At 41.5% G+C, this 24,741-nt stretch overlaps 1 protein-coding gene across 15 annotated transcripts in view; it reads right to left on the bottom strand.

Moving 5' to 3' along the window:
* Nucleotides 1–24,741, bottom strand: part of SUSD1 (sushi domain containing 1) — a 52,574-nt gene that overhangs the window by 2,043 nt on the left and 25,790 nt on the right. For 12 of the 15 annotated variants that reach the window (XM_037373155.1, XM_037373158.1, XM_037373154.1 and 9 more), the window contains 4 exons: nucleotides 10,423–10,516; nucleotides 9,140–9,395; nucleotides 5,313–5,352; nucleotides 1,900–1,993 (listed from right to left, as the gene is read on the bottom strand). In XM_037373155.1, the coding sequence (XP_037229052.1) occupies nucleotides 1,900–1,993; nucleotides 5,313–5,352; nucleotides 9,140–9,395; nucleotides 10,423–10,516 (484 nt within the window). Of the gene's footprint in view, nucleotides 1–1,335; nucleotides 1,370–1,899; nucleotides 1,994–5,312; nucleotides 5,353–9,139; nucleotides 9,396–10,422; nucleotides 10,517–24,741 lie in introns of all 15 variants that reach the window. The other 3 variants (XM_037373148.1, XM_037373152.1, XM_037373159.1) reach the window with 3 other exon arrangements.

The following is a 24,741-nucleotide window of genomic DNA, read 5'->3' as shown; positions in this document are numbered from 1 at the left end:
CTAAGCAACCAATTATTAGATTGCCCTACTTGCAGTCAGATCAAGTAGGTCTCATGTCTTCTTTTGTCAAGTTCCTCTGTCTCTTTCTCCTGATGGGCCACATCTTTCTTGGAATACAGTGCCTAAAAGAGGACCACGGCTTTACAACTGGACAGTGCAAAGGGCTGACTTGACATGTTTTTTCAAATTACATTCTTATCAGAATGCATTAAACTGCTGCTTATTTAAAACTAAAAGAGAATTTGTTATTTATGAACATTACAGCTACTTCTTGTGAGCACTGTAAAGGGTCTTATCACAACTGACATCTGGGTTTTCCCTTCTCTGCCTCCTACTGGGATGGGACAGCTTTAACTTCTGCCAAGGATTCTCTTCTCTAAAGCAGGAGAATGAATTCAAGAATTTCTCTGTACATGGGATCAAAAGCCTAAAAGATACTGGTTCAGTTATCAAGTCCTGGTCCCCAACGTTGCACCATGACCTGTCAAAGGTACTCAATGTAGGCAGCTCCCCAAGGATGTCACCTGGGTTTTGTGGGGTTTTTTTGTTCTCACTCCTTTTAAAAGAAGACTGAAATGGAAGTTCAGGACCTAGTCTCCTCACTCATTCACAATTGGTTCATACTCATACATGATTCTTTCAATATTGTCTATTATCTTAAATAGCTTTCCTATCACTGTGCTGTTAATTGATTTGACAGTTTTGAAAAGTATTTATATCCCTCTCTCACATTTTCACCAGAGAAACTGAAATAACTGAGGAGCCTCTCACACCATGACAGCCCAGGGACACCTTTCCTCCTTCAATAAGCCCTCTGCCAGGAGTGCTTGTTTAGACACCAAGACAGTTATTGCCCCTTCTGCCTCAAATGTCAAAGCTGACTCTGACAATGTTTTTCAAAAATCTAAAAAAACCCAAGACTGGAAGCCTAAGTTTACCACTGCATCCTATCACCATGGGAATCCTGAGACCCCTTTCTTCAATTAAAGAAGAAGAAAAAAAACCAAAACAACCCTGGATATTTTGAAATTTAGATTGTAAGAACTGGTTTGAAATTTAGACAGCTGCAAACAATCCAAATAACCCTACTTTCTCCACCCCTGTATAAGACTAGGTCCTTCTATTTCTAAATTCCAAACAAGCAGCTTAACCAATCAATGCTCTAGATTTCACAGCCCCCCAGCTGGAGGCTCCTGACCTTTCAAGGGATGTAAATCAGAAGGCTACTCTTAGAAATAAACATATTTGAAGAGCAACAAAGATGCATTTTTCAGTGGAGAGATTTTATATAAACACAGACATTCACAGTTACTTAAAGGCACATATTTGTTTTACCTTTGAAAGGAAGACAGTCATAAAGTTACTGCCCCTGCATGAAGGACCATGGAACAGAAAGAAATCAAATTCTCAAAAATTTCTAACATGTTTTTATTGTGGCCTTTAGCTAAAGATCAACTGCTACTGAAAAACAATCCTTTTAGGCTTTTTGAATAAAGTTGGGCAGACTAGAAATTGGTTCCTTACATAAGAAAAGTACTTCAACATTTCTGTTGGCATGACTGCACTTCCAGAGTAGCAGAGTAAATAAATGTCATTTATTTAGTTACTATTAAATCAAAACACCTTTGAACTAAATTCCAGGTGCTACTCACTGTCTGAATCCTTCCTTTATTAAGATGAGCCCCATACTTTTCAGATGTTTTGCCAGTGACTGCTAAGATATAGAGGGCATCAGTTAAAGCAATGGACAGCATTAATGGCCACTGAAGGAACTCTTTAATAATCATTTCTAACCACCCAAGAGGCCTAAAACTAATTAGGTTGGCAAGAAAAAGTATCTGAAAAGAAAAACGCATAAGCCTTGTACAGGAGAACTAAAAAACTGGAGTTACTACATACCGTGCCACTGAGAATGACAGGAACAGTATAAGGCAGACAGCAGCAACTGACCCTAATCCAACAGCACTCATGTATTGCAGAGTGGGTGATAAATCTGAAAGAAAGTAGCAAACAATTCAAACAAACACCAAGTAGTTTAGCTTCAGTCTGCTGACTGACCAACTGAATCTGCTCAAAGCTGAAGTACTGCAACAAAACTCAGATGATGGACTTAACTCCTTAGTCAAGCGGTAATGGCGCTGACTATCCAGGAGCTACGGTCCACTTGAGGAAGTAAGATTAAATGGTGTATTTCTCAGAAGTGGTTATAATTCTCCATCCCTCATTTTCCTGTCCTTTTTTTTTTTTTTTTTTGGTCCAAGTGCCAGAATTGGAACAAACTTGGCAATGACAGCCTTACCCAAGGCTGTAATACCAGAAGCCGCACAGGGACAGAACAGAAGGCTTACAGCGATATGCTGTCAAAACCTGAATTACTAAAACCTGCTGTTGAAGGTAACTTAAGAAACCCGAAACTCAGTCCCTTCCAGCCACCTCTATTCCATTTTCAGCATTAGTCAAAGGTTACCTATTTCTTACTGGATTTCCCACAGACATCTAGGACGCTGTTTCTTATTCCTGCAATATTCCACAGCATTACTTGCTATTAAATCCTGCAAGCATGAGCATTTAATGTTTTTGTAAAAATTTAAATTCTTGCAAAAATGTCACTTACTCAGTGAAATTACTGTATACGTCCACCTTGAGAATCACAGTGCCTGAATATCAGAAAAGCAACTTCTGTTACTTAAACTGAACTCTTTTTTTGGCTCATCCAAATGTACACCAATGACCAGCTCTACAGTGCATGTACATGTCAGAGACCAGCTGGAGTACATGGAGCTCTGCCTGGAGATGAGTGAGGAACTGACAGAGAGCTTATGGGTCACAATTAAATGGAAGGCAGGTGCAGGTGACATAGTGGGGGTCTGCTACCAACCCAGTCAGGAGGATGGAGCAGATCAGGCCCTTATAGACAGATGGGAGCAGCCTCACATTCATAAGACCTGGTCCTCATAGCAGAATTTAACCACCCCGGTATCTGTTGGAGGGACAACACAGCACAGCACAGGCAATCCAGGAGGTTCCTGGAATGCATTGGTAACTTCCTTCTCCAAGTGACAGAGGAGTCAACGAGGAGAGATGCCATGCTGGACCTTGTTCTCACCACCAAGGAGGGGCTGGTGGGGAATGTGAAGCTCAAGGGCAGCCTTGGCTGCAGTGACCATGTAATGGTGGAGTTCAAGATCCGTAGGGCAGCAAGGAGGGCTGTGGATGCCACATCCCTGGAAGTGTTCAAGGCCAGGCTGGACAGGGCTTTGAGCAAACTGGGCTAGTGGAAGCTGTCTCTGTCCGTGGCATGATCTTTAAGGTCTCTTTCAACCCAAAGCATTCTATGATTCTACAGGCACAATGGTGGCTGGGCATTCACCCTTAACAACTGATCTGAAGCGCAAAAAATCATACAGACCCTTAAGCAGAACATTAGTAGTTTACCATCTTGGCCTAACACTTCTTAGTGAAGCAAGGCCTGCGTCTTGTATCTGTGCAACACCTCTCACCTGTAAACTTACTGTGAGTCTGGCAAAATAAAGAATTTCAGACAGAGACCCTACAAGGAAAATCTGTTCAACCTACAAGCATGTTCAGTTTTGGTAAAAATTATATCTGTCCTTATGTCACTGTAATACCAGTTTCAATAAGCAAGTTATGCAACCCTGAGGCAGATGTCAGCCCTCCATAAAAATGACAGAACAGTCTTCCCTACACACTGTAGAGTGTACTTGGTGAAAACCCTCAAAATTCATTTTATGTCCTTATGACAGAAGAAAGCATGCTTTTAACAGTTTTCTAGCACTTTTTATGACAATGATTTATCACACAATGTGTAGCTTTGTCTAGAGGGCATCTGAAACAGACCCATTTGGTTTGGATTTAATTTACAGATTTGCCTTCCACACAAGATGAATTAAGAAATACTCCTCAAAGGATTCAGTAAGCCAAAAATACTGTCAGCCTTTCCAGCTGAAGAAGTACATTAGGCCAAGGACACCATGTGGCTAGAAGTCCATTGAATATAAAGGCAAATGGATTTACAACAGAAAGCCAAAGGCCTGACCTGTCCTACTCCCATCTTCCAGTGCCCATTCTTTTCATCTCAAAACCAAAATCCACCTATATACAAGACAGCGTCTGACAAAGATCTACAAGCTGATAAATGACAAATTCAGAAGAGGACAGTTGTCTGCCTTTGCAGTTATTTCACTGCTCTTGCCTATATAGCTCTAGCAATACAGCCCGCAAACCCAGGGAATCCTTGATCTTAGCCTAGTCTCCACAACCACAAACTGCCTGAATTATACTCTAAGTGTGGTGAAACACGAACTAGATCTCGAAAGTACACAAAAAAAGGTAACCTAGAAATAAACAAACAGTTGTCACCACAAGATCAGTAACAGCACTAGTCAAATGTGGGTTTTGTGAACAGTGGAGATGCACCTCAAGCACTCCGTGCTCCATACGATTTACTGGTATTCCAAAGTACTGTCCTACTCTCCAGTGTCACCACATTTCCTAACTCCAATATGTGAATCTTTAAACTCAAAAGCAGAATTTAGAGTTTGCACAGGAGTCCAGCACTGCCACTTCGCCAGGAGAGGAGAAAGTTTGCTTTTTGCTGAAACATGATGAAATAGGTGAAGAGAACACTTTCTACCACAGTGGAAAGGAGGGAAACTTGATGTCTACTGGATTCCAAACCCCTCTGAGGTAAACTCATTCACTGGAAACATTTTACAGTCAAAAAAGTAAAACAAAGCTAAAGCACACTGAGAATTTCACTGGCTTTTAAAGTTATGCCATTGTGTTTTTAAGAAAGTGTACTTAGAAGTACAAAAATTAGCCATACTTTTCATTTTTGCCTGGTGTCTTTTGTTTTCCTAAGTTCATAACAGGACAATTTTCCAATGACCACTTGAACTTACCAAAATAAATAATGTGGCTTCTAAAAGGTAGAAAATGTTAGTGTTTTTTAAAAAATTCTTTAATCCAATATAGAACTATCTTAAAACTTTCAGATCTTCTGTGCTTCAAATCCTTTATGCACAAAAATTGCTGTAAAGACTTGGATGTGATGCATAGAAAAAGTAATCTTGAAAACCAGGGAGAAGCCAGAGAATCCATTCTAGATTGGACTACTGAATGCATTAGAATGGAAGACCAAAGGGAAATTTTCTGCCTCTAACCTTTCCAACCCTCAAAGTCAACCAACCATTAGTGGCAAATAAAGAAACAGCTATAGCAATTACTAGTTTACACTGCCAAGCAAAGCCACGACAACTTCCATTTTCTCATTGAAAGAAAAGTTGACTTACTTTTAATTTGTGCCCAGACAGCACAGGACTGTGTCCTCACCTGAAAATGAAAACATAAAAATCACTGTTTCTCATGAAAGAAATATATTTTCACTAACATCCTCTGCAGGAGCAGCCATCCGCAACATACTGTATTTTATTACTATGGGGAATGGAGATTGTTATTCCCCTGGTAGCAGCCTCTAGCCTGTCTGAAAAGATTATAAACTATAAAGATAAGATTAGAGACTGAGCTCTGATGAAAGGCTGGCTCTATTCTTTGAGACCATCACTCTTCCCTTCTTTCTACAAACTATGCATGCAAGTAAAATGGAAGGATCTTTGGAAGCTGCTTGCATAAGAATTCAGAATTTAGGAAATGCTAAGATAAGGCTGAATATGCTGTATTAACTCTACCCCCATGTAGACTGTATATGTTAAAATATGGTACTTAGTGGCATGTTTTTCAAATACTGGACGTGGGTTTTTTTCAGTTATGACAATTTGTTTGCTAATTTTTAACAGTTTTTATAGAATACTTTATAGAATTTATAGAATTTAGAATAATTTATAGAATATAGAAGTAATTTATCTTCACAGTAGTTGAATAAATGTTTATCAGGGGTCTGCTTTTGCAGACTTGTTTAACAAGTTTGGTGTTTTTACAGTAAGCTTTGGTGCCTGTAAAGTTTTTTTACCCCAGCACTTCACACTCACACACACACAAGAACTTCAAAGTTCTGCTGTCTATCATATAATTACTGTGAAGTCTATTTTGATAATGCTTCTAGACATACTTTTCTGCTACATGACTTTCACAGACTTTCATCGAATACATACATGTATATTTCTCATGTTTTGGTGAAACGTGTATTATGTTGCTATGGATAACAGTGTTTCTATGAAATTGAAGGCTACATTTTGAGGCATTTGCAAAAAGGGCAAAGCCATGTTTATATGCTTAATCTTACTTGTGTCTGCATGCTGAACTGTGGAATCTCAGTGCTTCTTAAACTCATGTTTTATAAGGAATTTTCTGTTTATTTAAAAAGATAAAAAACTGACAAAAATCTCTTAGGAGAAGGAGAATAAAGAACAAGGGTGGATTTAAAAACTCAACCAGATGCCAGATCCTGGAGGCACTGGTGTGAGTGCCGTCATCTTGAAATAGCTACCTCCATGACATGCCCTAGTTTGCCATCTCCTGCTTATCAGAGAAGTTACAGAGCTCCCAGGAATCTAAGCAGCAAAGTTCACTGATCTGCACTATATACTAAATGAAATTATAATTCCTTTCATCTGACGAATCAGCACCTTTCCAGAAAGTTATAATTGAAATTACTCCTCTAAATAACTTCAGTATCCATGGCTTTCAAAGTCCTTATTTCAACCTGAATATTCACAGGTACTTCACAGATAACTAAACCAGAGATAGAAACCCCTTCCACAGCTGCAAACTTAAAAAGAGATTTCGAGAAAAGAGAAGACATTCTGCCTCACTTCCCTCAGATGACTTTTTATTAGGCTAATCTCAACAGACTCTTCTCATAGTAGGGGTCATTTTGATGCCAGTGTTCCAAAAAGGTCATAGCTTTTCCCCTAAAAAGACTGCAAATCATCTTCACCTTTCACAGCCTTGCTCTTACTTCTGTTACATGCACAAACATCCAAAAAAAAAACCATCCAAAAAAAACCTGAACAAAAGCTATGCTAAAGAAATTAATCTCAAATAAGTTTAAACCCCAATAAGCTTTTTTAGTTCTTGCCCTTCACAATGAGCCTCAGCGCTCTGCACAGCATGGAATCCATAAAGTAATCACTGGAGATTAAAATAGGTACCAGATGGGTTTGAGTAATTTAATCAGTAGTATCCCTCACGGAGAAGGAAACTTCCAAGGGTGGACAATTTGTTTTCATGATAATGACAGTAAATTCTCATTTGTTCCCAAATCCTCCCTTGGTCTCCATCATCCCTATATTCCAATTGCCAAGTTCATCAATATGAAAAATGGTGATTTCCCTTATCTCTGACTTCCTAACTGCTTTCCTTGTACATCCCCAACAATCTCCTCAGATCACCTGACCAGTCTTTTAACACATCTGACTGTCCTAAACAAATGACACACGTGTTTTAAATCCTCCACCTTGAAAAATAAACCAACAGTAAAAATTGCACAGTAGACATCTTTCTCATGACCTCCAAATCTGAGCAAGGGATAAATTAATGTGGACTCAATAAAACGGAACAGCTTACTTGGCTGAAGTGTCCACACAACTTTACTTGATTCCCCCCGCCTTACCACAAAGAAAATGTGTGTGGTATATTGAGGAATAATGGCAACAAAGTCACAACCATGCCCTGATTTTGCAGCATGTACGATACAAATTGTATCATTCTCAGCATGAAGTGGTCTGGAGCCAAAAGGGACTCTGCAGGATGCCAGAACATAGAAGTCAGTAATGGGAACGCTAGTTAGGTGTCTATGACATATATTTCTAGTGTGTCTATATTCAAATGGAAATGTGTTCACAAATAAAATGCACTACAGAAATGCTGATATACATTTCACATGTATCAATAATTGAAGGCAAATTAAAAAGCAGGCTTTTAAATATTAATTCTTGAATCCAAATTTAGTTACCTAGCAGATTTTAACAAATGCTCAAAACCCAACAACCCTCAAATTGTAACTCTGATTGTCTTCAACTTCTTAATACCACCAATTGCACAAAATACAAGGGCATGAGAATTGAAGATAAACCGGTATATTTGAGCCACAGGTCTAAGTTTCGTTTCAATGGAGCAGAGCTGGGAACCAAAGCTGTTTGGTATTTGCAATCCTAATAATGATTTCTAAATGCTGTATGTAACTTTACGTACTTCATCATGTAACAAAAGCCAAGCAGGAAAGTGTGTATTAAGTTGTTGCATTCTAAATGGAGGGAAGCAAAGAGTGACTTGTACCAATAGCAGTAATAACATTCCATTAAATCAGTGGCCTAGAAAATACATCTAGCAATGCTAGACATGAAACATCAGGAAATAATCTACATGAAACAGAAAGAATAATGTAACTTAGAAGCAGTTTAACAAACAGCTGGCAGAGATGCATAAGCAATCTGCACTGTTTTGTGCAAGAAAAACCTCAACACAAGTAACAATAGGAAATGTTCCCCAGTATCAGCAAATATTGAAGGGAAACTGCTAGGGAAAAGAATGCATAAAAGCCAAGGGCACATAAACAGAGTTCAACAATGTATTTAGGAGTGCTTAAAGCAGCTAAACTTGACTCATTAACAATCCTGCTCCACAGAGTATATTTTTTCAAAAATATTACTTGTCCAGGTTCCAGTATATTTTGGCCTAATGACACTACTTATGCTGTCATGTGTAATTCCCCTACTTCCCTCACACAATTAATTAAAAATTTGTGAGAAACAACAGCCTTGTATCAGGTTCAGAAATTACTTTATCTGGGCTATGAAAACTTAGATCATTGTTAAAGTAGATGACACACAAAACATGTGCTGCACAGATTAGTAAAATACCAGTAACAGCTATTACATGTACTTCTTTTATTTCACTCCCTTCGGACTGAGGCAGAGTTACATTTCTCAATACAAGATGTTTTAATTTACTGAGATTTGGGTGTAGGCTTCCAAATTTGTAGAGAACTATTTACAAGTGACTCACAGATCAGTTTTTGCAGGCTTCCTTGCTTCGTTCTGCCTAACAGATTCTTGTAACATCATAAAAAATTTTAACACAATGCTAACATTTTCCTCTTGTTTCCCCAGAAATGTTTCATTCAACAGGTATAAAGAAAAGGTTTTAAAGCATCGATTACCTTATTCCACTCACTTATTATTCTCAAAAAAACACAATACTCTTCTCCCAGCTTTAAAGGAGCATTATAAAACTTCCCGTAGTAATGTCTGTCTCCAAGAGCAATGGACATGTTATCAGCAACATCCTTCGCCTGAAATTCAGCTGCCACATATCCTTTAACATCAGTGGTGTTACTAAAGAAAGCTGCAGCAGCAAAGGAGTCACAAATAAAAGTGCTTTGCAAACCCAGAGGAAGAACAATCACTTGATAAAGACTAGAGCGAAACAAAAAAAGTAAACATTAGCCCTCACTTCAATGTACTAAGCATCAGACATTCATTAATTGTCTTTTCTATTAACTGCTCTTTACTGCTTTTTATTAACAATATCCAACACAAATGTTTCTTTCACTAAAATATTTGTCTCTGTGTGTTCCATTGCATTTTGAACAAAAAGCAGCACAGCCTAAAGATGGTTCTCCTCATCACATGCACATTAACTTTACATATTTATTCATGTTCAGAATAGCATTGAACTGAGTTATTGGAGGCCATCTCTTGCTTCTGTCATCTGACACGTAAGTTCAGATTATTATTGATCATTTCCCAGAAACAAGACTTCTTCTGTTTAAAGAAGGACAGGACAGGTACCATTTATAAAAAATTAATCAAATCTGCCTTCAGATCTCTCAAAACAACGTTTAATTTTTGGTATCCAACCATAGGAAGGATAATGATCAGAGCTGTTACACTAGTAATTTGCTGAAACACTATAAGCTTTCAAATATTTTCTTTGGTGAAATGTTTTGTTACAACCACCTTTTCCTTCTACCACCAACATCACTTGGTAAGGCGTACATCCTTTTTATCTAGAAACATATTTTGGTAGTAACACACTAATATGAAAACAATACTTCAGACATTGTTCACCGTTTCCTCTGGGTCCCAGAAAAAAATATTGTACTGGCTGCATGAGTTTGTGGGAACAGAAAAACCACATGAGTAGAGCTGTGGTTGGATCCATCAAAAAAAATCTACTCTGACTGCATTGTGGATAAAGGAAAAAAAACAAACTAAAAATCAACAGTGAAAACTCACAATTACCAAAACGAGAATTTTGTTCCAGCTGGGAAAAGTCTGAAACAAAATATTACTCTGCTGATGGAGGAGAAACTGGGAGTTACATCTTAAGTTTTCTCCCATTGCTAACAAAAATAATCTGACCCCCAGAAAAAGTTCCAATATGTAAGTAACATAAACCTGCAGAATGTTTTTTGAAGGGTAAAACTGCATAGAGACAAACCTGATCGGTCCATTTTGATCTTCTGCTTTCCGTAGTCTGAGCAAGGGTGCAGAACCTTTTACTGCAACAAATTCTATGTCTGGGAAAGGGGGATCTAGAAAGTAAACAAATACCAGTGCTTCAGAGAGGGTTTTGAAGTATTTCAGGCATGAGGGTTTCTAGCTATTCTTTCCCCAAAACTTCCTTTGTTAACTAAGCCTCAAACTCTGACAGCTAAAGTCTGCAAGCAACATAAATAGTCTGGTCAAGAAAAATACAGAGCAAATACAAGCATGATGGCATGGCAGCGCCAACTCAGACCCCTGTATTTAAGTATATCTGCTAGGTGGGAAAAAGAAAGATGCCCCACAACAGCAGTAGACCACAGTGAAATGAGAAAGGAAAGATTTGTTAAAAGAAGCAGTATTATTTATTAGACTAACTGAAATGGTCAAGAAGAAAAAGATGAAACTCTGGGTACACAGCCCACTACAAGAAATAAAATGCTATGAATAAAGGAGAATCTATAGGTGCCAAAAGCACTTTCAAGAAGGCAACTTCCTTAGTTACTGCTCACAGTCAGCTAGCAATATCCAGCCCCTTAAATTGGATTTCAATATGGGTACAAAACTCTAATTTGTTTTAGTGGGAATTTGCATCAAAGCCAAAACTGAACAAGCACTTCTGCCTCTAATTTCAATGGCAATGATGACAACTGCACACCACTATCAGCCTGGAAGCAAAAACGAAAAGAGCTTCAGTGTGCACAACCAAGAGGGCAGAATGTGAAGCACAGATAATGTCTACCTCTACCCTAGAAGTCCAAAAGAACTATCACAGATATTTACATGTATGACTGAAAACTGTCTATCAAGCTGCTGAGATGATTGAAGAGTAACAAATGTAGTGCCTAGGTATAGAAAATAAAGGCTTTAGAGCACCATTACCAAGAATAATCAGTGTCATGGAGACAAATAAAAGAAAACCAATGCAGATTTGCCAAAGTCAAGTCACATCAGGCAAAATCTTGCTGAGATGCATAGATTTTTCAAACAAGTGGAATAAAGGTAGCTGCACATCTATGCTGAAACATAAAAAATCATAAGTTCAGCAGGACAGAATGAGGTTTGGTAGAAAAACTAAGTGGGTAAGTAACTAGTAAATAGGGATCTAGCAAAATATAGCATGTTGGAAGCAGAAGTACTGAGGTGCAGGAAGGTTATTAGAGGAGTCCCTCCAAGACTAAACAAAATAAAGTACTTAAGTCTGGCATTTTGTCAACAATTGTAGTGGAAAATTCAGGTGCATACAGATTAATACTGTTGCTCAAACAATGTTACTGTAAAACAAATACAGTATAGAGAAATTATGCAAGAAGAATCACCTTTACAGCTGCTGTATGCAGAAATGGGATGAAATTCAACAGTACAAAGTAAAAGGTATTATGCTTGGGGCTGCTAACGAGATTTTTTTGCCATATATTCTTAGTTCCTTTGAGTAGTTAGAAGAGCACATTAGTACATCTCAGAATGAGTGTTAGTCACCAAAACATAGAAAAAAGAAAAGAAAAGAAAAGAAAAGAAAAGAAAAGAAAAGAAAAGAAAAGAAAAGAAAAGAAAAGAAAAGAAAAGAAAGGAAAGGAAAAGAAAAGAAAAGAAAAGAAAGGAAAGGAAAGGAAAAGAAAGGAAAAGAAAGGAAAGAAAAGGAAAGAAAAGGAAAGAAAAGGAAAGAAAAGGAAAGAAAAGGAAAGAAAAGGAAAGAAAAGGAAAGAAAAGGAAAGAAAAGGAAAGAAAAGGAAAGAAAAGGAAAGAAAAGGAAAGAAAAGGAAAGAAAAGGAAGAAAAGGAAAGAAAGGAAAGAAAGGAAAGAAAAGGAAAGAAAGGAAAGAAAAGGAAAGAAAAGGAAAGAAAAGGAAAGAAAAGGAAAGAAAAGAAAGAAAAGAAAAGAAAAGAAAAGAAAAGAAAAGAAAAGAAAAGAAAAGAAAAGAAAAGAAAAGAAAAGAAAAAGAAAAGAAAAGAAAAGAAAAGAAAAGAAAAGAAAAGAAAAGAAAAGAAAAGAAAAGAAAAGAAAAGAAAAGAAAAGAAAAGAAAAGAAAAGAAAAGAAAAGAAAAGAAAAGAAAAGAAAAGAAAAGAAAAGAAAAGAAAAAAGAAAAGAAAAGAAAAGGCTACTCTAAAAAACAGATTTCTGTAACACTAGGATAGTACCACCAGAGGTACAAAAGGCCCGGGTGTGATCAGTGTCTCAAATTCCAGTCACCAGTCCAACAGAGCTAAGTGAAACCAGTGCAGAGGATGACTACAAGAAAGATTCAAATAAGGGAGAAACTGCCTTATTCGAGAAAATCAAAACCTTGTCTTTGGAGCCTATTTGAAAGCCTACATGATCTGTGCTTTAAACAGATAAAATATGGGAAAGGAACAGCTTAAGCACAGTGGACCCAAAATAAGGACAACAGTCCATACAAGCATCCCTAGCACGAAAAACCCTACTATGCTCTTGGCAAAAAGCATCCTGAAGAGGACCTCCTGAAAGCTTACTCAGCCAAATGAATGGCTCTGGTAGTTCCCTTTACCAGATCCTCTTCAAAACCAGGCTATGGGTGAACCACCGGTGAAGAAACCAGCTATAAATGTTTAGGATTGAAATGAGAATAAGATTGATATCTAGCAAAGCCTTAGTGTCCTACAGTGGCTTCCCTCTAATACAGGCAGGGCAGAAAACCCTTTCAGATAGTTTTGAGTTAATGAAGTGCATTGCATGGCTGCCTGCAAGAACAGGAAATGGTCTTTACTTTGGAGGGTCTTCTCAATACTTCTGCAAACGCAGATAATTTTAAAATTTATCTATTTCTATCCAAATGAAGTAAATGAACAAATAATATTTGACATCCAATCTTTATGTACTTTGCATCTTGCAAACCTAAGCAAACTTAAACACTAAACCCTCCTTTAACTTCAATGGTTCCTCAGTGCGAACATTGCTAGTGGATTGGGTGACAGGCAAATACATGTCAGGGTATATTCATCTGGTGTATTTCCCCTATCTTCATTTGCTTTGGCATCCAATACCAGCAGGAGACACTGGTGGAATTATTGATTTCTCTTGAGAACTTTCCTATTTCCAGGAAAAACCTGGGAATTTCTTCTTCAATGCCAGCCAGAATGTGCATTGCATGCAACAGCATCTTTTTTCCAGATAAGCAGTGCAAGGGGGAATAGGGGACAAAAAGACTGCTAAGTTTGTAACAATTACATTTTTTAATTTTCTATAATTTGACAGGAAAAATGCAAAACGTGAAAATAAATAGCCATCCAGTATTGACAACCCTAGTAAGTGGGCAAAAGAGGGCAAAATCTGAAAAAAAGCACAGTCCTTTTAAAGCCTGGAGTCTTTTGCCATTTTCAGTTGCTGGTAAGAAATACTGATTACTACAAACATCAAGTACACTGAAAACAATCTGCCTGTTTTAATAGGAGAAGTGAACAACTTGCACCAATGCAAAGTAGTAAGGGAAAGGGAGAATGCTATGGAGAAATGAGGACTTGCACTAGGTGGGCTATGAGAGGAAAACAAGATCCTCCAGTCTGTTTAGGTACTGCTAGCACCTTGCCTTTGTTAAAAGATTTTTGGATTTTTTAAAGTCTTCACCAGCAGAACAGACCAACATAGCTGTAGCAGCACCAGGAAAACGCAGAAGAACATAGCAAGAAATGCAAGTATATCCCAAGATAGTCCCACTTGAAGCACTTCCTTGTCATAGCAGTGCTATGTTACTATCACTCGGACATTTCATATTCAGGCTCGTTTTTTACAGTAAGAATCCAGCTGCTGAGTCTCCCTCTGAGCACGAAGTCAGGCTATAGGAAAGAAGTGCATGCCAGGAAGTGCCTATCACTGCAACAGCACAGGGGAACAGCACACGCCTCAATGCTGGAGCAAAAGCCTGCTTGGTGTTATACTATAATCATGCTCTTCAGTAAAAGCTACCAAGTTGGAAGCAGTTCAGTATTAGATACCATGAAAGCATTTTACAATGGAACAGCTACCTTTCTTCCTTTAATCCTGGAAATGAGCTGTTTACTTCCTGTTTTAAAGCCCTGGGGTTTGCCAGTACTATTTACCATTGCAGCCTGAGGACTTGACATGCAAACTGCCACAATACACGGAACACAGATAACTTCCATGTTTTCTCCAGTAAATTCTCCAGTACTGGTAACAGGAATGCTTAATGCCTTTTCTGTCATCTGACCTTTTGTACAGTTTTGAAGCTATAACTCCAGGACAACACTGTACTACTTACATTTGGATGTATAATGCAGGCATCAAACATAAGTTTCCTACACATAAACAGGTCAAAAATGAATGTTCAAATCCATTCCTGTCCCACCCTATATATGCACAGGCACAAAGTTTGTTAAACTAAATTGTTTATATTTCATTAAAAAACCTTTACTTGGTGCCAGTATAGTCCTCTTTACAGCTTTCCTACATAATTTTGTGATAAAGACACAGCTTTATCCAAAAGCAGATGGCAACCCTTCCCAAGTTCAGGGAAGTAAGCCCAAAAATTCCTCTAAAGGTTAAGTTCTAACTGAAACAAACCTTTGCAGAAATGACATCATTTGTGTGATTGGCATTTCTGGCAACCAAGGGGGTGGGGTTTAAGGTAATTTGAGGGCTTTCTGTCCGAAAAGTTTTCTACTAAATTTTAAAACAAGGAAGTCAAAATCACTGCTGTACATAAAAAAAAAAAAAAAAAAAAAAAAGTAGAGATATTGACAAAATAGAGAAGGGTTTTTTTTACCATTTGTATTGCTGTCTGAGGAGTAATTAAAGTGCACTATATATATGACAGTATAATTGCTTCAAAAAAGAGCGAGAAGAGATATTTAACTTGAAGAAAGACATCACTTCACGAAGAGAAGGAAGGAAGGAGGTTAAATATTTCACATCCACATAAAAGAACCACTTAAATCTTCATTAAAGACTGATCATCTCTGGAAACCCCACTCATGTGATTCCCTCTGCTGACTGCAGCCTTTGTTCTCCTTATCTGTGGCTGAATGTCACACCATGCCATTCATCACAGGAAAGGCATGAATTCAACAAGGCAGACAGTAAAAATGGAGCTAGTGCCCGGTGCCGTGCCACCAGCCAGGGCAGCTCTGCTTGCACTGGTGTGCTTTGCCTCCTGCAGCTTTGGCTCCTCACCGTGTGAGACTGAACTCTGCTTTACAAGAAGTCTTTTCTCTTCGGGAAAATACTCCCCAGGCCAGGACGTCTTTGAAGCGAAATGCTCCTAGCGAAGGAAGGGAAGATGAAAGCAGGGAAACGTGGTTTAGGGGATCTTGACTGGGACGTCTCAGTCTTCCACATACCATCAAGCGAGCTGCCACCATGCCCACAAGTTGGTGTAAATCGCAGCCATGCAGCAGACGTGAAGCCAGCTCATGCAGCAACACGCGCTTTGTGTGTCAGAGCAAGGCCCTGAAACGGTAGTGGCTCAAGCTGCAGCCCGCACCTGGGCATCCACCTACAGAAGCGAGCGTGGAGGCAGGGCAGAGCTCCGAGAGCAGCGCTGTGGGCTCCTTCCTCTGCAAAGCCCCAGGGGCTGCAGTGAGGCTGACAAGGGGTGGAGATTCTTGCCTAATGTCACTGGCAAGGCAAACAGGAGGTTCCCTCTAGGGCTGCCGCTCTCCCTTGCTCAAGAGTGTGAGCACCGAGAAAACTTTTGGAAGCAGAGAAAGCAGCCACAGCAAAAGCATCCTGCAGGCACCTCAGCTTTCCATCTGAGCACCCTTCAGCAGCTTCGTTTTCACCCTCTGCCCTTTAGCGACACAGCGCAGCTCACGAGAACTTTTCTCGGAAATCCCGGCACAGCAATGGTGTGCAGTTTTTGCCAAGGTGCTGTTTTCTGGAGCTGTGTAAAGGCCAACGATTCACCCGTGGCTCTCGTGAGGGGAAGCAGAACGGAGCTTCTTTGTGTCCGTGGCTGGAGGTAAACCCTGTGTCCCAGGGAAATGCCGGGACAGCCTGAGTGCCCTGTGAAATCCTGTTCTTCTTCAGCCTACTTTTAACTCCTAGGGCACCAGGCTGAATGAAGGGGAGCACCTGCAGGCAGTGATGCAATGGAAAACGACGTTTATTTAATCACCCAAGGGAAGAACAGGCTGAGCGATGGTAAGGGCAGCTACACCTCACCCCACCTGCAGCTCAGGGCCAACCCCTGTGCCTGCACGGAAGAACTTTTGGCTCGTATCTGCAAAAGTGAAGCTGGGCCCACAGCTTCGCGTGGCTGTTCGCGCATCCAGATAGTGAAACACCTGCTGTCCCCCTGAGGTCAGGGCTTGCCACAGGCAGGCAGGGCCAGGGCAGCGTTGCCGCTTGGCAGAGGAGCGACCGGGGCAGCACCAGCCGTAGCCGCCCTCGGGGGCTGCTTTGGTTCCGGGAAAGGCATCGCACAGGGCGCGTGGTGTGTGGCACACAGAAGGTGACCCTGCCTGCCGCGGCGCGTGCTGCTTGGTGTACATCGCTTGGGGTTTATTAACACAGAAGGTCCTGGGCTAATGGGTGTGGTGTCCCAGCAGGTTAGGCGTAGCCTGAAATTCCTCGGAGGTGGCACCAGTCAGCATCCCTCGGGAGCGAGCCTTTGAACGCGTGTTTTCTAGGAGCCTCTTAAACCCCAGATCTCTGTGCGCTGAGCTACATGCTTGGTCTCTGCTAGCAGGCAGCAAGCTCAGGCGTTCTCTTGCGAGAGGAAGAGCTGACAATATTGAACAGGGAGACTAGACGAGCTTATGAGACAAAATTAAAAGGAAGAGAAGAGAAATGAAGCGCTGAAGTGCTCGTGCCACAATAATTCCATAAATGTGAAATTCCCTACCGGCTGCTCTAAAGCCAGTGTGACTAGCTGAGCCGTCCCAGGCCCGTGCCGGGAGAGCTGACACCACACAGCCACTGCTGCGGCTTTGCAGCAGCAAGGTCCTGCACCCCAGCCCAGCCCGGGGAGGGCACCCAGCACCGTCCGAGAGGGAAACTGGGCACACGGGCCTCCCTCGAGGGGAAGAGCCCCCCTGGCCACACATGGGGGTCTCTGCAGCAGCGCTCCCATGGGCCAAGCTCCAGATGGTGGGCAGCTTCAGGGGGCAGCCAGGCGGCGTGCGGAGTCGGGAGCGCGCTCGGTGCCACCTCTGACGCAAGCCCCGCAGCAAGGCCGAGGGCCTGTCTTGCAGCCAGCCTTGAGAGCTTGTGCCCAGCACACGGGGCAAGGCGAGCCGGGGAGTGCGTAGCTGCCGCGATACCACTGTGGATGGGCCACGATGCCGAACGGCTCTCTCTGCAGCCTGCTAGCGTTGCTTAAGCTGACGGACTCCTCTCTTAAGAGTCAATCTGCCTACAACTTGCTTTTTCTTGTACGGGCCATTTCCAGACTGCATGATGCTTGCGTGTTGCCCCTGAGGCACAGCAACAGGCAGAGCAATGCCCTCAGGTTCCCAAGGGTAGAGCCCACGGGACCACCCAGGGAGGAGGGGGCTTGCAGCAAGCCTAGGAAAAGCAGAGCAAGATCAGAGCCAGGCTGCACTGGCCGCTGGCTGCCCCACAGCGACACAAAACGCTGACACGTGGCCAGGCAGGGACAAGTCATGTTTTTGGTATTAGCTGCACAACAGGGAAAGAGAGGGGAATGCAGAAGGGGCTGCCAGGCAGGCGGAAACACCAGGTCCGCGGCAGAGGCACAGGGCACAGCAGCCCCGGGACAGGATGGGACAGCAGGCACACGGCTAGTCTGTCACGTCGCTCCTCTTCACTCTACGCCCCAACCTGACGATGCTGCCACGTGGATCAAACTGGCTCGCGAAACCACATCTCCCGGCTCAGGCCTACCCCAACATTTCTATGGCTTGCCATCCGCCGTCATCTCCTCTGGTCCTTCCTGTGGCACCTGGCCCTTGTGACCGCAGGAACACAAGTCTAACCTCTGAAATACAACCTACGAAACGCTTGAGTTTTCATCACTGCTGTTCTGCAGACCCAGCGAGAGGTGCTCAGGGTCTGCCTGCAGCATGGCAGCCGGGTGCTCTTTGCTCTGGGTGCCTGGCTTAGGGGCGCGCTTGGCATTTCCACAAGCGTGGACCTGGTGCGACAGCATCCTAACCTCAGCTACTGAGTTCTGTGCTGGGATCCTGCAAACAGCCAGCACTGCTCCCACCCCAGTTCCTGAGCCGATGTCAGGACCTCGCCTGGGGGGCAGAGGGGCACTGCACTGAGCTGGAGTTGCAGGGTGAGCATCCAGCCTTGCAGCGGCAGCTGCTTCCTACATCCCCCGCCTGTGCTCCCAGCTCTGCGGCGCTGCCTTCCACCCCGACCTCAGCAGAGCGCAGGCGCCCTTTGCGTGACTTGGAGCTGGCGGGACAGGACGCGTGGCACAGGGGACCAGCAGCTGTCCAGATGCACCAAGATGAAGGCGCTGACACTGTACCCGGCCACGGCACAGGAGGAAAACTGGATCAGGGAAAACTCCCCAAAGTGCTTTTTCAACTAAAAGGCAGAAAGAAATGCACCCCTTCTTTTTGCTCCGTCTTTTTTTCTCTCCTGTGACACATCCTCCGGAAGTAAACTGTTTGGAAATCAGTTTAACTGCTGGTAGTGGCAGGTTGTGGAAGAGCACGCTGGCTGCAGCTGTCACGCTGACAGGGGCGCTCGCTGGCACTGGCATTTTCATACAGCAAGACCTGGAGCCCCCAGCACAGTGACCCTGGGGCACAGGGCACACTTGGGGGTGAGCTGCAGGAGGGGAAAACCACGGCGTGCTGCTCCACAATGGGGTGGGCAGGACACGGCGGCAAGCAGGCTGGTAAGATGTAGCGACACTGGAATTGCCACAGCTGCCCAGCTGGTTTGCTCCTTCCCTGCTGAGGACTCAAAGGCCCTCTCTGCTCCTCTGTGCTGAAAAACAACAAATTTCAGTGCTTCCCAAGTATCACTTTTTAGAGCCAGGCAGAGTGCAAACAGAGAGGGTCTCCCTGCTTCCTCACAAAGGGAGGGGGGCATGTCGTTTTCAGATGTATTATTAATGCTCTTCACTGCTTTCATAAGTCTTGCTGTATTGCACAGGTAACATCAAAAGCAATGCAAGACGGCACTATCAGCAGCTTAGCAGAACAGAAAGTGTAACTGTAAGCAGCTGAGCTTTAATAAACTACCGGGATGGAGGTCATCAGCTTGAGGACACCAAGCTGAGTGGTGCGGCTGATGCCCCTGGGGCAGGAGCCCATCCGGAGGCACCTGGACAAGCTGGAGAAGTGGCCCCACGAGCACATGAGAACCTCACCAGGTTCAACAAGGCCGGTGCAACAAGGTCCTGCACCTGTGTCAGGGCAGCCCCTGGTACCAACACAGGCTGGGAATGAAGGGCTTGGGAGCAGCCCTGCGGAGAAGGGCTTGGGGGTACTGGCAGGTGAAAAGCCGGCCACGGCCACGAGCCGATAAGTGCGCTCACAGCCCAGAAAGCCACCCGTGTCCTGGGCTGCATCACAAGCAGCACAGCCAGCAGGTGGAGGGAGGAGATTCTGCCCCTCTGCTCCACTCTGCTGAGCCCCCACCTGCAGTGCTGCATCCAGCTCTGGAGCCCTCAGCACAGGAAAGACATGGACGTGCTGGAGCGTGTCCAGGGTGGCACAGAAGTGATCAGAGCGCTGCAGCACCCCTCCTATGAGGAAAGGCTGAGAGACTTGGGGTGGTTCAGCCTGCAGAAGAGAAGACCCCGGGGAGACCTTATTGTGGCCCTTCAGTACTTACAAGGGGCTTATCAGAAAGATGGGGACAGACTTTTTAGCAATAGGATGAGGGGTAATGGTTTTAAACTAAAAGAGGGTAGATCCAGGCTAGACATAAGGAAGAAGTTGTTTACAACGAGGGTGGTAAAAAACCACTGGCACAGGTTGCCCAGAGAGCTGGCGGATGCCCCATCCCTGGGAGCGCTCAGGGTCAGGTTGGATGGGGCTTGGAGCAACCTGCTCTAGTCGAAGGTGTCCCTGCTCATGGTAGGATGGTTGGACTAGATGACCTTTAAAGGTGCCTCCCAACCCAAACCACTTTATGATATGTGATACAATCATATATGTGATACAATCATGATATGATTGTATCTTAACAATTGATAATAATGTATACATGAAAAAGTCACACAAAGTCAGAGCTGAAAAAGAGCTCACAATCTCTTTTCCTCCCTGTTGTAGCCTATTTTTGTATTCTTTTTTTCCGTTTCACATTTCATTAATCTTATTTAATGCTAGTTATACTAACCAATTGAGGACAACACGCAGGCTAATCCAAATACATCACTGCAAATCTGTAAAGGACTACCTGAAGTAATACTAAAGAACCCTTGATTCACACAGACAGAGAAGACAAAAAAGCAAATAATTTTGTTCAGCTTGTAAAGCACTGGCTATAAAGCACATACTATGTCACCTATATCAATTGCTTTGTAAATAGAATGGTAAGTGGTGATCAGATGGATCATGACGTCACAAATATTTAAGAAAAAATCTTGCTATGAAGAAGTCAGAAAAAGAAGTGTAGTTCATATGAACTTAAATATCAAACATTTGAATAGTCTGTGCGTAAAAATACAAAAATGCAGGCATGATCATATGTATGCAGGAGTTTACAGGATTGGCAGCTAATTTCCTCCCTAGATTAAAAAAATAAAACCATGTTTAGGTTTTAATCATCCTCCTTTCCCCATTACATAAATCAGGAACTCCCTTCTTTGCAGTACTGGTGCTCTGAAGGCGCACACTATAATGGACTGCCTTTCTGGAGGTACATGATGTGCTGTCAGAGTAAGAGCTGTCTGATCACATCTCCAGCAGTCTTTCATTTCCTCACTGGAAAGCTGATTTGGTTTTTCCCTTCTTTTCCAGGCCTTAAAGAAGTCCCTATATGAAAGAACACGTATAAATCTTTTCCATTATACAACAGAGCAGAACAATAATAACAAGTATTAAAAGATAATAAGTATCCTTTACGTGTGTGTACACTCATGGGCGGGCAAACAAACTAGACATCACAACCTGATCTGTAATGTAGAACGTTTTTCACATACTGAGACAGAAGTGGAGGGCTCTAGAAGATTATACCTAGTATGTAATGGAATTTATTCTTCTGTTTCAAGACCCTTTCTAGACTCCCTGCTTGTGAGCCTACTTTCTGACTTACATGTTCATATGGAGAGAGAGAGGATACACACATGAGTATATGGCCTGCAAGTATATCCTGGACCAAAACAAAAAGAACAGCACCTGAGAAACATAGGAACCACAACCATGTGAGGGACACAGGCTCAAGGTCAAACCTACCCAAACCCACTGAAAAGTGCATGCACAAGTATGTAAGACATGGCAGCATGCCTGAACAGTAAGCATTGAACAAATTCAAAACACCCTGGTTCTAAGCAATAAATCAAGAGGAGATAATGAGAAATCATCATTGAATCTAATATGAATTATTTTACAAGAAGGAAATGTAATCCAGTAATTCAGGCACAAAAGATCTATTTCTAGTGTCCAGGAGATTTTCTGCCTTGTAAGTATGATGTCTTAGGTCACAGTGGTCTAAACTAAAAATAACTAGCTGGACACTGTAAATAAGTAGACATTCATGAACTTCCCAAAGACCACAATTCTGTCATATCCATCATAAAGAATCTATCCCAAAGCAAAGCTCGCAAACAGATTTAAGTATCAGTAGTATTTTCATGTGGCTCAAGTGAAGATGTTACTCTTATTTAGGCTATTAGAAGCAAAAGCATTAGCCCTTCTCTATTACTCTGGTTTTCAAACACTTCAAAGTGGTTTACAAAATTCAGTCATCTAAAATTCTTATGTGAAAAAAGATAATGCAATTAAGAACAATGTCTTGTCTGAGCATGCCTTAATAAATGATCTTCAAAAGGAAAAGGAATAGAGCAATGTCTAAGTAGCATAATCCCAACAGAAGTAACGAATGAGAAAAAGTACACTCACAAGACACTCCTTTTCTTCCTTCAGAAACAAACTTCCTTCTTGCTTAAAAGACATTCTTGCTACCATCTTCTTAAAACTAAAATATGATCACTGCCTAATCATTTTTCATAATTGACTCTATTTCCTATCTCAAGTAGACAGATGCTCAGAGCTCTTCTAAAATAAGCTAAGACGACATAAAAGACTGTGCAAGATGCCTGTTACTGGAAGTACAAAAGGATCAGAATTTCAATGATCCATGAAGCATTTGCTAGGCTCTATTTACCATCCAGAAGATGATGGGCAAAACCAACTTCATGCTCAGCACAGAACTATTTTTAAAGGATGCTACTTGCCAGGGAGAAAAGCAGGCTTTTAAGTCCCAAGTTCTTGCTTTTTTCTTTAGAAATACTACAGATGTATCTCTATTAAAGAGATATGTAGATGTAAATAGAGATATAGATATTCAGGATTGATCTGAATATGTAATATTCATTCATATTCATGAATATATATATATAAGAATATATAAGAAAGTAGCTTTCTTAACATACATTTACTAATCTTCCTTTTTTAAAAAAAACCCCACACTTATAGCTAGCATTTATATGCTTATTGTATTCCTTAACAGACTTTAAAGAATTTACACTATCCCTGCCAGGAAATTAAATCTGTCAGGAAGGCAATCATCTGGGACATGTCTCTTCACAGTAGTTGAAACTCCACAGTTAAGATTTCCTGAACTCTCAAAATGCAGGAAGTGTGTGGAAGTCAAGAAGACACAACATCAGGATTTGCCCCCAGCTGAGGAAACAGACCAACTGACTGTGCATTTGTTAAAAATGCCACATGAAACCTCAGACAACAAATGAGGCCACCTTCAGTACATTAACAGTAAAACACTTTAAGTCATCTTCCTCAGAGGCTCCATGCTTAAGGTTTATCTTATATTTACACAGTACCATTTATGCAGAAAGCCACCAGAGCCAAAAAATACCTTTCAGACTTAAGCTGGCAGGTAAATCGAGATCATTCTACTCACCATGGAAACAAAACCCTCTAGTTTAACAAGGTCCATGATTACAAAATAAGTGGACAATTATAAATATATATATTACATACCTACTCTGTGTTTATAAATAGTTCTAATATAAATTGTTTGTCCAGCTAATGCAGTTCCCAAAACACAAAAGTCAAGGGGACACTGCCAGAAAAATTATTTTAACTGTATTCTTTTAATCAGAGATAAGCTGAAATAGCAACGGAGTTAATATCTTATTTAAATTCCCATTATTTGGTGAGCTTCAGAGCATAATAACTGTTGGCTTTTTAATTTTCACTCAATTTCAACTGCAAAAAGACCTGCTTTCATTTTTTGCCATGCAAACACTTCATATTATGCTTTTTTAAACTGAAGAAAAGAGCAGAATATGAAGTGTTTGCATGGCAAGAGTTGGATGAAGATACCTAATGACAGAGCAACAGCTACCTTCTATTGGTCACTGAAAAAAACCTAACTACCAGATATAAAATGGCTCATGTAGCAGGATCTTCTTTCAAGATGTGTATGACCTAACTTTATGAAAAGACCTTTTCTGGGGCTATGCATGTGCATTTGTGAAGCACTAACTCAGAAGAAAGGATAACATGCCAACTGCCAAAGCACAAATACCACTTCAAACAGCACCTGCTGCGAAGTGTTCTCTAGAGCTCTTCTGAGTAAGTGACAGAGTTCAGGAAATATCACAGGATGACAGTGTAAATAGCTATGCTTTTACTCTGAGTATGTATTCAAAAATTACCTCAGTCAACCAAATTCTGAGACAGTGTGTTATTTTCTACAAAGCTACATGTACTCATGAACTGACAGACACTACTTCTGAGTGACAGCTAGGGAACTTCTGAAAATGAATTATCAAATCATTACTGTAATTTCATTTAAAAAAAATAAATCCATGTCATTGTATATCCTAAAAAGTATCTTTAGGAAAAAAGACATGTTTTGCCTTTCCAGAAGCTTATAAAACTTACATATACTATTGAAAATATGGTATTACTATTTAAAATGTGGTAATACTATCAATTTCAAAACCACCACAAAACTTGTCCTTCATAAGCAGTCAGCAGAGAATTGCTTCCACCTAGTGACTGAACACAGTTACAGACACTTAGGGAGTTACCTATTCCAATTTGTGGCCCCAAGGGGAGGAATGATAACAGCACCAAACGCTGCACTTCACAGTGTAACGGTAATAACCTAATACAGGAAGTCTGATAGTATTCAGATAGTGTAAAACTGTTCCAAACAAAAAATGACAGATTTTTTTTATCA

Source organism: Falco rusticolus, chromosome Z (genome assembly GCF_015220075.1).
Source record: "Falco rusticolus isolate bFalRus1 chromosome Z, bFalRus1.pri, whole genome shotgun sequence".
NCBI classification, from domain to species: domain Eukaryota; kingdom Metazoa; phylum Chordata; class Aves; order Falconiformes; family Falconidae; genus Falco; species Falco rusticolus.
Note: the sequence above shows the minus strand (reverse complement) of the source record. Positions and strands in the feature narration are given on the sequence as shown.